Source organism: Xiphophorus maculatus, chromosome 13 (genome assembly GCF_002775205.1).
Source record: "Xiphophorus maculatus strain JP 163 A chromosome 13, X_maculatus-5.0-male, whole genome shotgun sequence".
NCBI classification, from domain to species: Eukaryota; Metazoa; Chordata; class Actinopteri; order Cyprinodontiformes; family Poeciliidae; genus Xiphophorus; species Xiphophorus maculatus.
In genome coordinates this window covers 9389304-9402104 of record NC_036455.1, presented here as the reverse complement: position 1 = coordinate 9402104, position 12801 = coordinate 9389304, and the positions used below count along the sequence as shown (strand labels likewise).

The 12801-nt window shown below is 34.3% G+C and overlaps 4 gene segments (V, D, J or C); 2 read left to right on the top strand and 2 right to left on the bottom strand.

Moving 5' to 3' along the window:
* The first annotated feature begins 470 nt into the window (after positions 1 to 470).
* LOC111610409 lies at positions 471 to 3794 on the top strand. The segment is given in 3 exon segments: positions 471 to 551; positions 966 to 1127; positions 2462 to 3794. Coding segments are annotated over 3 exon segments (522 nt in total).
* Positions 3795 to 5660: 1866 nt separating this feature from the next.
* Positions 5661 to 6841, bottom strand: LOC102229564. The segment is given in 2 exon segments: positions 5661 to 6585; positions 6756 to 6841. Coding segments are annotated over 2 exon segments (360 nt in total).
* LOC111610495 lies at positions 6828 to 8495 on the bottom strand. The segment is given in 3 exon segments: positions 6828 to 6876; positions 8027 to 8354; positions 8447 to 8495. Coding segments are annotated over 3 exon segments (384 nt in total).
* A 1611-nt stretch (positions 8496 to 10106) lies between these two features.
* On the top strand, positions 10107 to 11798 carry LOC111610501. The segment is given in 2 exon segments: positions 10107 to 10157; positions 11330 to 11798. A coding segment is annotated over 1 exon segment (258 nt).
* The last annotated feature ends 1003 nt before the right edge of the window (positions 11799 to 12801 follow it).

The following is a 12801-nucleotide window of genomic DNA, read 5'->3' as shown; positions in this document are numbered from 1 at the left end:
TCATACTTTAAAACAGAATATTTAACCAAGGTGCGAAACTGAAGGCTGTTTCACAAAACGTCGGATTCAGAAATCCAGGATAAGAGACAAATCCAGGCTTGACATGGTGCCATCAGTTCAGTTCATATTATTTTAAGAATGCATGAAGATGCAACTGCATAAAATAGAAAAATAAAAGAGATGTGAGGCATGAGAGCAGGAGAAATGTGTAAAACGTGACAGGGAGAAAAACTAGGTTGAAATTTTCCATATCATCTCATTAAACAAACAGTAGATTGTAACAAAAACAGTAAAACAGATCATATCTTGCTGGCCACACAAAGATTATATCAATCTTAAATCTTCAACAAAAGTAACACAAGTTGAAATCTGTGAATAATTAGCTTTGGCTGACTAAACGTGTTTGTACAAACGGTAAGTTTACAGAGAAAACATGCTCTTTGAGCTTCCAGTATTTACCCTTTAAAAAACATTGCAATAACATCTTTCCTATCAGTGAAACATGGATCTGTTCAGCTTAAAATCACTTGTGTTTTCCCTCTGTTTTATAGGTAAGGTTTAACATTTCTATATAATTTAATGCTGGAAAGGTTTTACATTAACTGGATATTTTGTAATGACTGTAAGGCCTGATGATCATCAGTCTATCTTGTTTCCTTTTGCTAAGCTGAGTTCAATACTGATAAAAATCCTAAATGATGATCCTTATTATAGTTTGGCCTCTATTTGAATAAATATTACTCTTGTTTACACCTTTAAGCATTTACAAAACAATCTAACCCATTCATGCTTGCCTACAGGGCCCAGTGTTGGTCAAAAGATTGTATCAGAGAGTCCAGTTCAAGCCTATTTGGGGGAAAACACAACACTTAAAATCCTGATTGAGAATGAGCCAAGTAACATAATAACCTGGAATTTCAAAGGTGGAAACCAAATTTTAAATGTTGCTCTTCTGCGTCCAGAAGGTGTTAAGGTGAATGAGCGCTACAAAGGTAGAGCTTCGATTGATTCAGCCAACGGCCACCTGACTCTGACCTCCGCACAACTGAATGACAGCGGAAATTATACTGTCTTAGTATTGGGGAAAAATACTACTGAAATTGGAATAGTTAAACTCCATGTTGTGGGTGAGAAATGTATTTACTGTTTTTAACATCTTGTTACTTTTTATGCCGATGTACTGGACTTTCTTTTTCTGCAATTTTTTAAATGGCAAGCTAAGCTTTAGACCTTAAACTGGTTAATTTTAGGGTTATACTATTAAACTGGTCACAGTACACAGAGCTGTAAAATATTGTTTTAAAATCTGCTTCTATTTAGGTTTTTCCTAACACTAAAGTTTAGTGAAACTTTAGTTTTAGGAAACTTGCTTTGAGAAGTAGAGAGATATTGTCCTACTGCAAAATCTCTTCAGAGTTCTAGAGTCCGGTGTTGTCTCTTTTGCTTTTCAATCGTATCAAATCTAGGGACCGATAAATAAGATTGATTTTAATCTTGGAAATTTAGCGGGTAGCATCTCTAATAATCTTTTTGATATTAATTTAACTGAAGCCTTTTTTATTTATACTTTGTAGGATCTTTGAATTAGTCATAAGTGTCTTTGGACCCGTGGGGCATAATCCTGGCATGACACAGTTTCATTTCATTCTTGGACCAGGCTTTGTGTTGCTTGTCATTACATATAATGGGCAGGATACTGGGTCAAAAACTTTCCAAAGCAATTTTTTTAAGAATCCAAGATTGGCATCTTTGGTTAACAAAATTTCTATAACAACCATTATGGGCTATTTACAAGCCAATAGGATTGTTAGGGTGGCATTTTCTAAAATACATTTTCAGTCTTATCATTACAAGCATTCATATGTGGAATTTTCTGTCAGATTAAAGTTTAAGTTTAGGTTTCTCTGTATCAAACAAAGTTTTAAGACTTTTAAAAGTATTTAAATCAACCTGCTGGTTAGTGTCTGGAAAGTCAACTTTGATTTTGTGAATGCTTTAGTGTAATTAAACTTATCTTAAGACTTTTTAAACATCAACAATAAACATCTGTTCTTACGCCAAAAACAATATTTTTACTAAATAATTTAAAGAAAAGTGTGGCCACAGGAGATTCTATTATTTCAGTATATTTTATATTTCAAATGATTATTAAATGCTCATTAGAGGATTCTGTTGTACTGTTGGGGTGAAGGTGATGATGGTGATATGAGTTTGAGGTTGACGGTTTGATCCCCTCTGTGTCTGTCTCACTTTGCCTTTTGGGGTCCTCTGCACTTGGTAAATGCTTTACAAGTCCAGGTCATTTACCATTTGCTGCGACCATAAATTAAATCATTTATAAATACGACTGGAATGAAGTGAATGATTTGCAGAAAAAGAGAAGTCTAGTTATTTAGCAGAACATGTGTGTGCTGTCGACGGACGGTTGAGTTGATTCTTCAAGATGTTTATTGTCTCATAGATATTTTACATCCCAACCTGACTTTGCTGGCCCCCTCCAGTGAGGAGCTGCAGCAGAAGAAGTTAACCCTCACATGTCTGGGAAACAAGGGCTTCCCCTCTGACTGGCAATTGCGGTGGCACGTCAATGGCAGCAGCCAAGTCCACTGGAAAGAGGAATGGGGCCCTGTGAGGCGTCTGAATGACGACCACTACACCTGGAGCAGCTTCTTGACAGTTGATGAGGAGAACTGGAAGAAGATATCGTCTGTGACCTGCAGGGCGATTCTGGGCTCACTGGCTCCAGTCTCAGTCACTCTGAAAATCAACTAGAGTTTGGAGGCCCAGCCTGACTCACTGGATTGATTTTTATACTTCAACTGGTTTCACTCTGCAGGGCATTTTCAAGAACCAATTATTCTCTTCCTTTGCTCTGTTCTGTCTTCTTTATAATATTGAACAGAATATATCATAATTCATGATCACAGTTAGAGGATGAATGTATTTATATGTAGAATCCTGTTGAAAAGCTCTAAAACTTTAACTTTGGATTATTATTTTAAAACCCTGAAACGTCTGAAAAAAGATCACATTTTTCAATTTGTTTTAAGGTGAAGAGCTTTCTTCAGTACTAAATCACATTAACATTTATATACTTAGTAATTTATTATTATTTTTTTTTATTTTCCACAGATTAAAGTGTAATCTATGTAATATTTATGGATTCAGTAAATCATCTGATGAGTTTGAAGCTAAAATAAAAATCTTTCCACAAAAAGCTTAAAGACAGAGGACAAATTCAGGTGAGTATGTACTTTCTTTTAGTAATTTTCTGATGTATGCTGACACATCATAAATAGTATTTTCTTTGAATTTCATATTTTGAAGACAGGCTAAAAATGACTTTTGCTTGATATTATTTGTAGTCCAGAGAAACAGTAATACAAGTTTAAGAGTCACAGAAACACTAAGCAGGCAAATATTTTTTGCTTTAAAGTATTATTTTCCTCATTTTGTCTTGACAGCTGTCCTTCAAATTAATGTCTAACATGCTTAATATGAGAGTTCAGTAGATTATCTTCAGAGTTGTGTAGAAAATGTGGCAAATATTTATGAGTTTGAAGTCAGACATTTTCAGCTTGGAGACATTTCTTGAAAAATAAAATGAATTTAAATAATTCCAATATTTTTGTAAAATACAAGACCCTTTGCTTACCATTATGATCACAGTGTTTAAAGTTGTTTATAAATACCATTCAAAAGTGTATGTATCAGATTAAACCTGTTGATTCTCTGGAGAGTTTTACGTCTTCTTCCATTTTGCCTCAGACAATTAAACTACTCTGTAAACTTTACTGGAGGTCTTAATTTATTTAAAGTGGAAACAAACAATGACATACAAAGTTTACACCCAATCTCATTTTATCACATTTTCCTCTTATAGTTTTTAGTGCTTCATGGCACAGACATAATTAAAATAATTCAGAAAAATAAAATAAGCGTTGTTATATAATTTTTAGGGTTGAACTAATCATAACTGAAAATATGTTGCATGACACAAGTTTTTGATCTATCTAATCTTTATATGCTGATTTTCGCTGTTCTTGGAAGTAAAATAAAGTGCTTTTATCCAACACCATGCACTCATTTCTACACCCCTGGAACAGTGCTGCCATCTCGTGGCATTTCTGGGAACACAGAGAAAAAAAAATTTCTTTGCACAATAACTGCAAATATTGACCATAAAAATTGAAGAAGTTAAAAAAGTTGTCTTTTACTTAAAATACAGTATGTGGTATTAATCTGTTTCATGCTTCACGTGATGGGGTTGTATTTTATTGGCCTAACATGCAGTGAAATGCAGCAGCTATAGTAGTTGTTTGAATAAAACTAGGATCAAGGTCTGAACATAGCTGGATGTGAGCTGCATCATAATATCCATGCATGCAACTGTAAATATAGCGGTAACATAAACATTACACACAGAGGCTGGAGAAAAGGAGAATGTTGGTGATGAGAACAAAAAGTGAAATATTACCCAAACTAGTTGGAACATTGTGAAAGCTAGTAAAAGGAGAAGTCTGATGTGTTTTGTTCTGAGCTTTTAGAAACAAAACTTGGGCAGGTGTGTGGTTCGAACCGTGAACAATTAGATGCTGAATCAGTCACGATTTATAATAAATAAGGCTCAATATGACACAAAGTGAGTGTGTTATTCTCAGAATGATCGGTAGAGGGAGACAGCGTCCTTCATTAAACCCAATTGAGTCAAGAATGACGTGAATATGATATTAAATGTCCCCAACAAGCAACAATTTCTAAAATTCACTGTATGTTAAGATTTGAGTCAACTGTCATATCAATATAAACTCATTTTAGTCGTAGCACATCGTGTAAAATACATCAAAATATTTTAACTTCCATGTGACTTACTTCAGTTAATATTGAAATGCAACAAATAATAAATCATATCTCCCATTATGGCAATTTTTTTGTAGAAATATTGCTAAGGTTACAAAAAGAACTCCAGCCTTTAAATAATTTATAATCTGAAGCTACATATTTTTAAAGAAATTAGTTGCATGCATTAGAAATTTAAAAACAGCAATGACCTTAACGAGTTAATTTAGATTATTTAACTTTAAAGTTTATGTTTGTACATTAAATTAAAGTAGGTTGAGACAGAGAGATCAGAAGGATATTAGAGGTCAAACCTGAGACAAACAGGTCTAACAGACAAGGTCAAATGCTAACTCAAAGGTCAATTCAAAGTGACCTGTTATACATATTCTAACTGCAGCTGGAATCCAGTCATGCAATGAAAGAAATGTAAAGTCCAGATGGAAAGGAAATGAATATCTTTACTTCTGAAACGTTTCTGCTGCTACGGTTCATTAGTGAAGCTCAGAAAGGGAAGAAAAAAACCTCCAGTTTCACTTTAAGAAATAAAAAAGCAGATCGCTCTTTAATGGGCAGAGTTGGTTTTTTAATCATATGCAGACCAGTGAAAGACGGTGGGCTCTGTGACCTGAGAGGTCACCCACAGCTCCCAGTTCCAGTCACAGAGACACTGAGGAGAAACCAGTAATCCCATTTACTCAATTTCTGGTATCCAACTTGTTTCTCTGTGGGCTTAACCCATTTAGTTTTAACTGTGATTTTTAAATTTCATGTCATAAACAAAAAATATATTTTATTCCAGAGAGGGGAATTTACTTTTTTATTTGCTTCATGTAACATCATTATGCAGTTCATATAAAAATGCTAAAAGTTTTTATTTGAAACACATCAAACCATTTGTGCACCTTTCTCATTAAAAATATGAGAGTAAATATTACAGAGATACTTTTATCACCACAAGTCAGATATGTAATTTTTTTAAAATCATTTTAATAAGTAAGTAATTTGACAGAGGAAATTGGTGTCAGTGGCTGTGAAAGGTCTGAACTGACACTGATCAAATCTGACCTGTTTTCAAAAAGGTTTGACTTTTTTATTTCTATGAATCTTTAAAGTCAAGCAGAAATGAAGTAATTTACTGGCTCACTGTTCAACACTTGGTCACTTGAACAAATTTGAATAATCACATAATTGTGGTTTAACAATTATTTGTTTTTTCAGTCATAAAAGATCACTCTCACTAATTTATTCAAAAGACCTAGAAAGTTAAATTTTACTCAGTGAGAAAAGCAAATGGATAAATAAATATTTAAACAGGGTCTTCATGACTAATTAACATTGTATTATTACTGGATACTTTTAGTGTTTCAGTTTCCTAGGAGCTGTTGAGTCAGATCAGTTCCTCTGCAGCTGAGGGAGGTTTTTGTACGACGTTCTATCACTGTGTGAACGGGAAGCTGGTACCCTGCTGACAGTAATAAACTCCTGAATCTTCAGCCTGAACTCCACTGATGGTCAGAATGAAGTCAGAACCATATCCACTTCCACTGAACCGAGCTGGAACTCCAGACTGACGAGCTGTAGCACCATAAATCAGGAGTTTAGGAGCTTCTGCAGGTTTCTGAAGGTACCAGTGGAGGTTGTTATAAACACCTGAACTGGTTTTACATGTGATGGAGACAGTCTGTCCTGGATCAACAGACTGAGATCCAGGAGTCTGAGTCAGGATGATGTCTCCTGCTGAACCTGGGAAACATGAAAAATAACAATTGAGAGAAACTATGTTTGATTACAAATAATTGATAATCTTTGAATAGATAAAACAAAACATTAACATCTTGTTTCAATATTTCTCCATGATAGCAGAATTTTAATTATCATTTCTTCTTCAAACTAAGTTTCTATCAGAGTCTCACCCTGAACCAGGAGCCCCAGGATGGTCAGCAGTAGAGTCAGTGACATCATCATTGTGCTGCTGGTGTGTCAGTGGCTCTGAAAGGCCTGGACAGCCACTGATCAACTCTGACCTCTTAACAGCTGGAGCAGAGAGGCAGGACACATATGCAAACACACAGTCAGTCACATGGAGCTGAACTGGCAGCAGGTTTCCTCCTGAAACATCAATGTATTAAAGACTAAGAGAGGAACTTTAATAGGGCTCTTTATAATCTTTTACCAGTTAACACTGAAGGAATTTTCTATAGGTCTAGTACTTTTACATCTTTGTGAACTTTATGATGTCAACAAGCAAAAAAAACTTTTTACTGGAACATCTTGTTTCTTCTATTCAAACTATTTCTCAAGGGTTTGTTGTTTCCGATTCTCAAACTTTTATTTATAGCTTGATTTATTCAAAAGAAACAATTACAATAAGCTAGAATATTTTTAATACCACTCAATTAACAAAGAATCAAAGTTTTTACTTTTAGAAAAGGTTTTTTCTTGCTGACAGACCGCACTAATATCACATAATTGTTATCATTTGATAATTCAGAGAAAATGTTTTCATATTTTCCTTTCATCCATACCTGACAAACTGTCTATGTCTCTATTTGTTAATTCAAAGAAAGAGACTTGACACCACATCTCAGCTTGTTGTATTTCTGTTTGTGGAAATAATCTGGCAGTACCTTCCAGGTTCTAAAAACTAAATGCAGGATCAAGCATTAATATTGATTTAGATATGAATTATTTTCCAACAGTAATGGCAAACTTAGCAAATCATTTTAAACAAGGCTAAGCTAACAATAAAGAACCTCCTGGATTGTTTTTCCTGTCTTCCTACATGTGCTTATGAGAATAAATCCTGTAATGTGTTTAACAATCATTAAAATATATTTTGGTGTTATTACCGATGGTTTTCCTTGACTTCATGTATGATTGTTTAAAAATAAAACATGGAAAATATTTTTAAACCTTTCTAAAGTCAAAGTTACTTCATTACTTAATTGGAGAATAAGGTGTCAAACATCTAAAAATATAAATGAAATAATATTTTAAAATATGTCTTAATATCATAACTGAATATGTTCTTGTGTTTAATGGAAATATAATTTCTGGCCTGATGTGTTCAGTGAACTGTATCAGTGTCTGATGCAGATTCCAGCTGCAGAACAAAGTTCAGTTTCTGTTCAGTCAGATTGAGGGAGGTTTTTGTACGATGATTTTTCACTGTGTGAACACGTACTGACTGTTGATGTAATGATAACTCAGACAGTAATAAACTCCAGCATCTTCAGCCTGAACTCCACTGATGGTCAGAGTGAAGTCTAATCCATTTCCTGCTCCACTTCCACTGAATCTGGAGGAGATTCCTGAAAATCTGTCTGATGTGTAGTAGATCAGAGCTTTAGGAGTTTCTCCGGGTTTCTGATGGTACCAGGACAGACAGTAATCAGATGGGGAACGACAGAGAGCTACTTGTCTACTGGCCTTACAGTCAATAGTGACAGTCTGACCAAGCTGCACTGATTTGGCTGCTGGTTGAGTCACAACAATATTTTGTCCATCAGATCCTGAGGAGAAAGAAGAAACTCTGGACATGAGATGGTGAAACTCAGCTACACTCCAAATGATTTTCACATGACAGAAAAATGATTTTCCTCACCCTGAGTGAAGCAGAGGAGAGTCCAGATGAGGACGCAGATCAAAGTCATGTTTTTGAAGAGGAGGATTTCTGTGTCTTCTGTTGTGATGAAGGACAGCTGTCAGTCATCCAGAGTTCAGCTGTCAGGACTATAAACTCTCCCAGAGCGCTGGAGCATGGAGCTGCTGATGCAAATCAGTTTATTTAAGATTTGAATGGAATCCTTTAGATTGTGTTCTTTATACTTGATATTTTATTATAAAGTTATTTCTTCATCAATATGTATCTGCTATCAGATTTGGGTTAATTCTGGTCTCAAAAATACAGTTTTCAAATCCAGACATGTTTTTATTGCTGATTTAACTGAGTCAAATGTTTTAATATTTAGTATGTGCTTATCAATTTTGTTTTCTGTTTTGTCATTTCAAACCTGGTCTACATTGTAAATCAGATCTTAGATCTAAAAAAGGACAATCTGTAAAAAAAATATGTTTTGTATAAATAAAGTTACATTTAGAGAAGAGAAAATATTACATGTATTTTTGGTTTAATTTATTTTAAATTCATTTATTAGTAAGTTTTGAATGTTTTGTAAAATGGTTCATTTTTATTCAATATATTATTCAGTTTCACAGGTTTTACAGGAAAACTAAATTTAATTCAAACTGGTGAACTTTAGAAACAAGATCCTAACTTTTAAGTTTTTGAATATGATTGGCACAAAAAGTACAATAAATAAAAACAAATTAAATCTGTTTGATAGAGCTGATAATCATTTCTGTTCAAATTATTTCAATTTAAAAGGCTGATTAAACATTTCATTGTGAAATTGCTTGAAACCATTTGTCGTCTTAATGCAGCAAAGGTTACAGATGTTTCCCACTGATACCAGCTGATTTATAATCCACACATATAAAATATCATAATGGAAGATCTTGTGTTCCCAGTCAGGCCCAGTTAGGCCCAAATGTGCTCAGTTGTATATAGAACAGCTGAATTTATATCTATTGTATGTGTTACATTCCAGTGAACATTGTGCATTTAAATTAATATTAGCTTCATACCAAAAACATAAATTAAATGTTCATTTTCTTCTAAATCTAAATGAGTTCAGGGAGTAAGAGATTAGAAAATATCTTCTAATCATTCAATGTTTTACGTGATGAAGTATGAAAGTATCATGAAGATTTTTTTGTATATATATTTATTTTTTAGACTGAAACCTGGATGTCAAAGTTTAATAATGATGTTTCCTCAGTGTTTCCATGGATACTACCGTCCTCCTGCTCTCAGGAGAAATAGAGTCAAAAGGAAACAGTTTTGTGTGGCAACATCTCTGGTAAAAAGTTTCAAAATGTCTGCAATAAAGTTAACATATATTGATAAGGATTATGTCTCCACCAAGTTATTTATTTTATTTATTTTTTAGCTCACATCTCTCTCTGAAAAAGTGTTAAAATATGTATGTTTTGAGGTGGAACCTTCCCTTTTATATAAACAAAATTATTTACGAGGAAGAAACCAAAATTAGTGACTGTTGATGTCAGAAACAATATAATTAATAAATATATTTTCCAGCTGTGTTTTTCAGGTTGAAACTGTTCATTTAGAGTTTGTTGTGTTCAGAGTCAGAGAGCCGTGTCTCTACAGTCAGAGGTTTTTGTACGACGAATCAATTAGTTTGTATCACTGTGGTGGACTTTTGGTGGAGGAACCAGGCTGGATGTTGGAAGTAAGTTCAATATTTCACATATTTTATTATAATATGAGCGATACATTGTTGTTAGTTTTATCAACAAACTAATAGAATTGGAGACGTCCATAATTTAAATTTTTATTCATTTGCTTCAGTCAGTGATGAAAACTGCAGGTTGGGTCAGTAGTTAGAATCATAGAGAGAATAAATTATTTTATTTCTGGTAAAAATGTTTTTGTTTATTATATGAAGAGAAAATATAACTAAAGTTTTAATTAGTTTTTTAAGCCAGAATCAGTTTGTTGTGTTCAGAGTCAGAGAGCCGTGTCTCTACAGTCAGAGGTTTTTGTACGACGAATCAATTAGTTTGTATCACTTTGGTTGACTTTTGGTGGAGGAACCAGGCTGGATGTTGGAAGTAAGTTTCTGAATATTTAACATTTATTGTGAAATAAATTATGAGAACGATCATAAGAGGATCATGGAGGATGTTATTATTATTAAGTAATTATTTTTTAACTCCTTTTTAAGGAAATGTGAACTTCACATTTTACTATTACTATTATTAATCTAATGTAATAAAATATTGAAACATTTTTACCATGTTATTTTTCAAACTAGTTTTTAATGTTTTTAAATTGTTTAAACGAAAGAATTAAGATAAAAATTACATAAATTAGAAAACGTAATTAAATATCTCAAAATACTTGGTGATGACTTTTATATTGCAGTTTTAAAATTGCTGTGAGACAATATATTGTTTTTCAAATTGTATTCATTGTCATTTATGCCCATTAGCCGATCTGCTTTAAGAATTAATATGATGTTTAATTTTGTTTAATACTTTAAAAATTGAACCACTAGTAAGATGATCATCAGATTGTTTGATTTTAATTTTTAAATTATTATTTTTAAGATTTTATTTCATTTATAATCACAGGGAGGTAAAATAGAGCTCATTTTATCTTTAATCTTATTTTCTAGTTAATGTATTTCAGGTTATATGAGGACTCTGTGTGCTGATATGCATGAGTTCACAGTGAAGGGAAGTGAAACAGTGTGTGAGGGAGTGACTGGTGGAGCAGAAAAAATGTTAACTGAAGAATCTTAAAGAAAGTCATTTCTCCCACAGTAAAGATGGTCCAGTTTCTGCTGTCTGGTTAACAAGTGTGTGGTTCCTGTTCTCTAACCTGATTGGTGTCTCCTAGGTGATACCCGCCCCACCCTGACAGTGCTGCCACCCTCCAGTGTGGAGCTGCAGCAGCAGCAGGTTACCCTCATGTGTCTGGCCAACAAGGGCTTCCCCTCAGACTGGACTCTGTCCTGGAAGCTGGACGGCAGCAGCAGCAGCAGCAGCTGGGAGCAGAGCAGGAGCTCCGGGGTGCTGCAGAATGACGGCCTCTACAGCTGGAGCAGCACCCTGAGGCTCCCTGCAGACCAGTGGAGGAAGGTGGGCTCTGTGACCTGTGAGGCCTCCCAGGGCTCCCAGTCTGCAGTCACAGAGACACTGAGGAGAGACCAGTGTTCCCAGTCCTGACCTGACTCTCTGAGACTCTGATACTGGCTTTAATCTGTCACTGCTCTCACTCTTTCTCTGCTGATTATTCTCTATTTTCACTGAGTCATGTTTGCTTTGTCATGTTGGTCACTGTTCAGATAATAAATATTTACTCATCAGCTTCTGGTTTTCACCTGTTGGTTATGTCCTACATTTTCTTGATTTTAATTTAGGTGTCTTAACATTATCTACATTTGCCACAGATTAACATGAATTATCCTTAATATAAAGCTATTATGACATTTCAGATCATTTGGTGAAGTGTTTTGAATCAAACACATGAATCCATTCTGTTGTAAATATATTTAGAAAACTTTGTTAGAAAATACTTAGATCCAGACATATTTTACTGACGTTCTTTGTTGTTTAATTATTGAAATAATTTAGGAAAAAACATTACTCAACCACCGGTGTCCATCTACTTTCTTAAAGTTTGAGACAACTAACTGTTGTTCTTCACAGCATAATCTATACTTTTACCTTTAGTCATCATGGCAAATTGTACAATCATAAAATTTGACCAGAAAAACATAATTCTACTGGCATTATTGACCTTCACGTTAGCTGGAGATAGACACCAGCACCCCGCCCACTAGGGACAAGGGTATACAGAAAATGGATGGATGGATGGATGGATGGATGGATGGATGGATGGCATTATTGACCATAAATGTCTCAGCAAATAAAAATGACTACTTTAAAGCTTTTTAAAAATTAGGTTTGGCTGTTTTTATTTTACTTGAAGGTTTAATGTCAAGTAGAGTCAGGGCCATGCAGAGACCTTTGGAGGGGCAGGGGCTCAAAGTTAAAAAAGGGCACATTGAACAAGATCTTAAAACACCGTACAACAACACAGCAACAACCCATATTAATCAAGAATCTAATTGGATCCTACTATATCATTGCCATCATGTGGGGACAATGCAAAGCAAATGTAGTATATTTTCCCCAACAGGTATAAAGTTGCTGTTTTTGATGGAGGTCTGAGTTGATCTGAGACTGTAGCTGTTAAACAGACCAGAGAAGAGAAGGTCGTTGGTTATGAAGTTATGAAATAAGCAAATTTGCTGCCATTTTACTAATTAAGCCCTAATAATATCTATTTAACCTCTATAACAACTT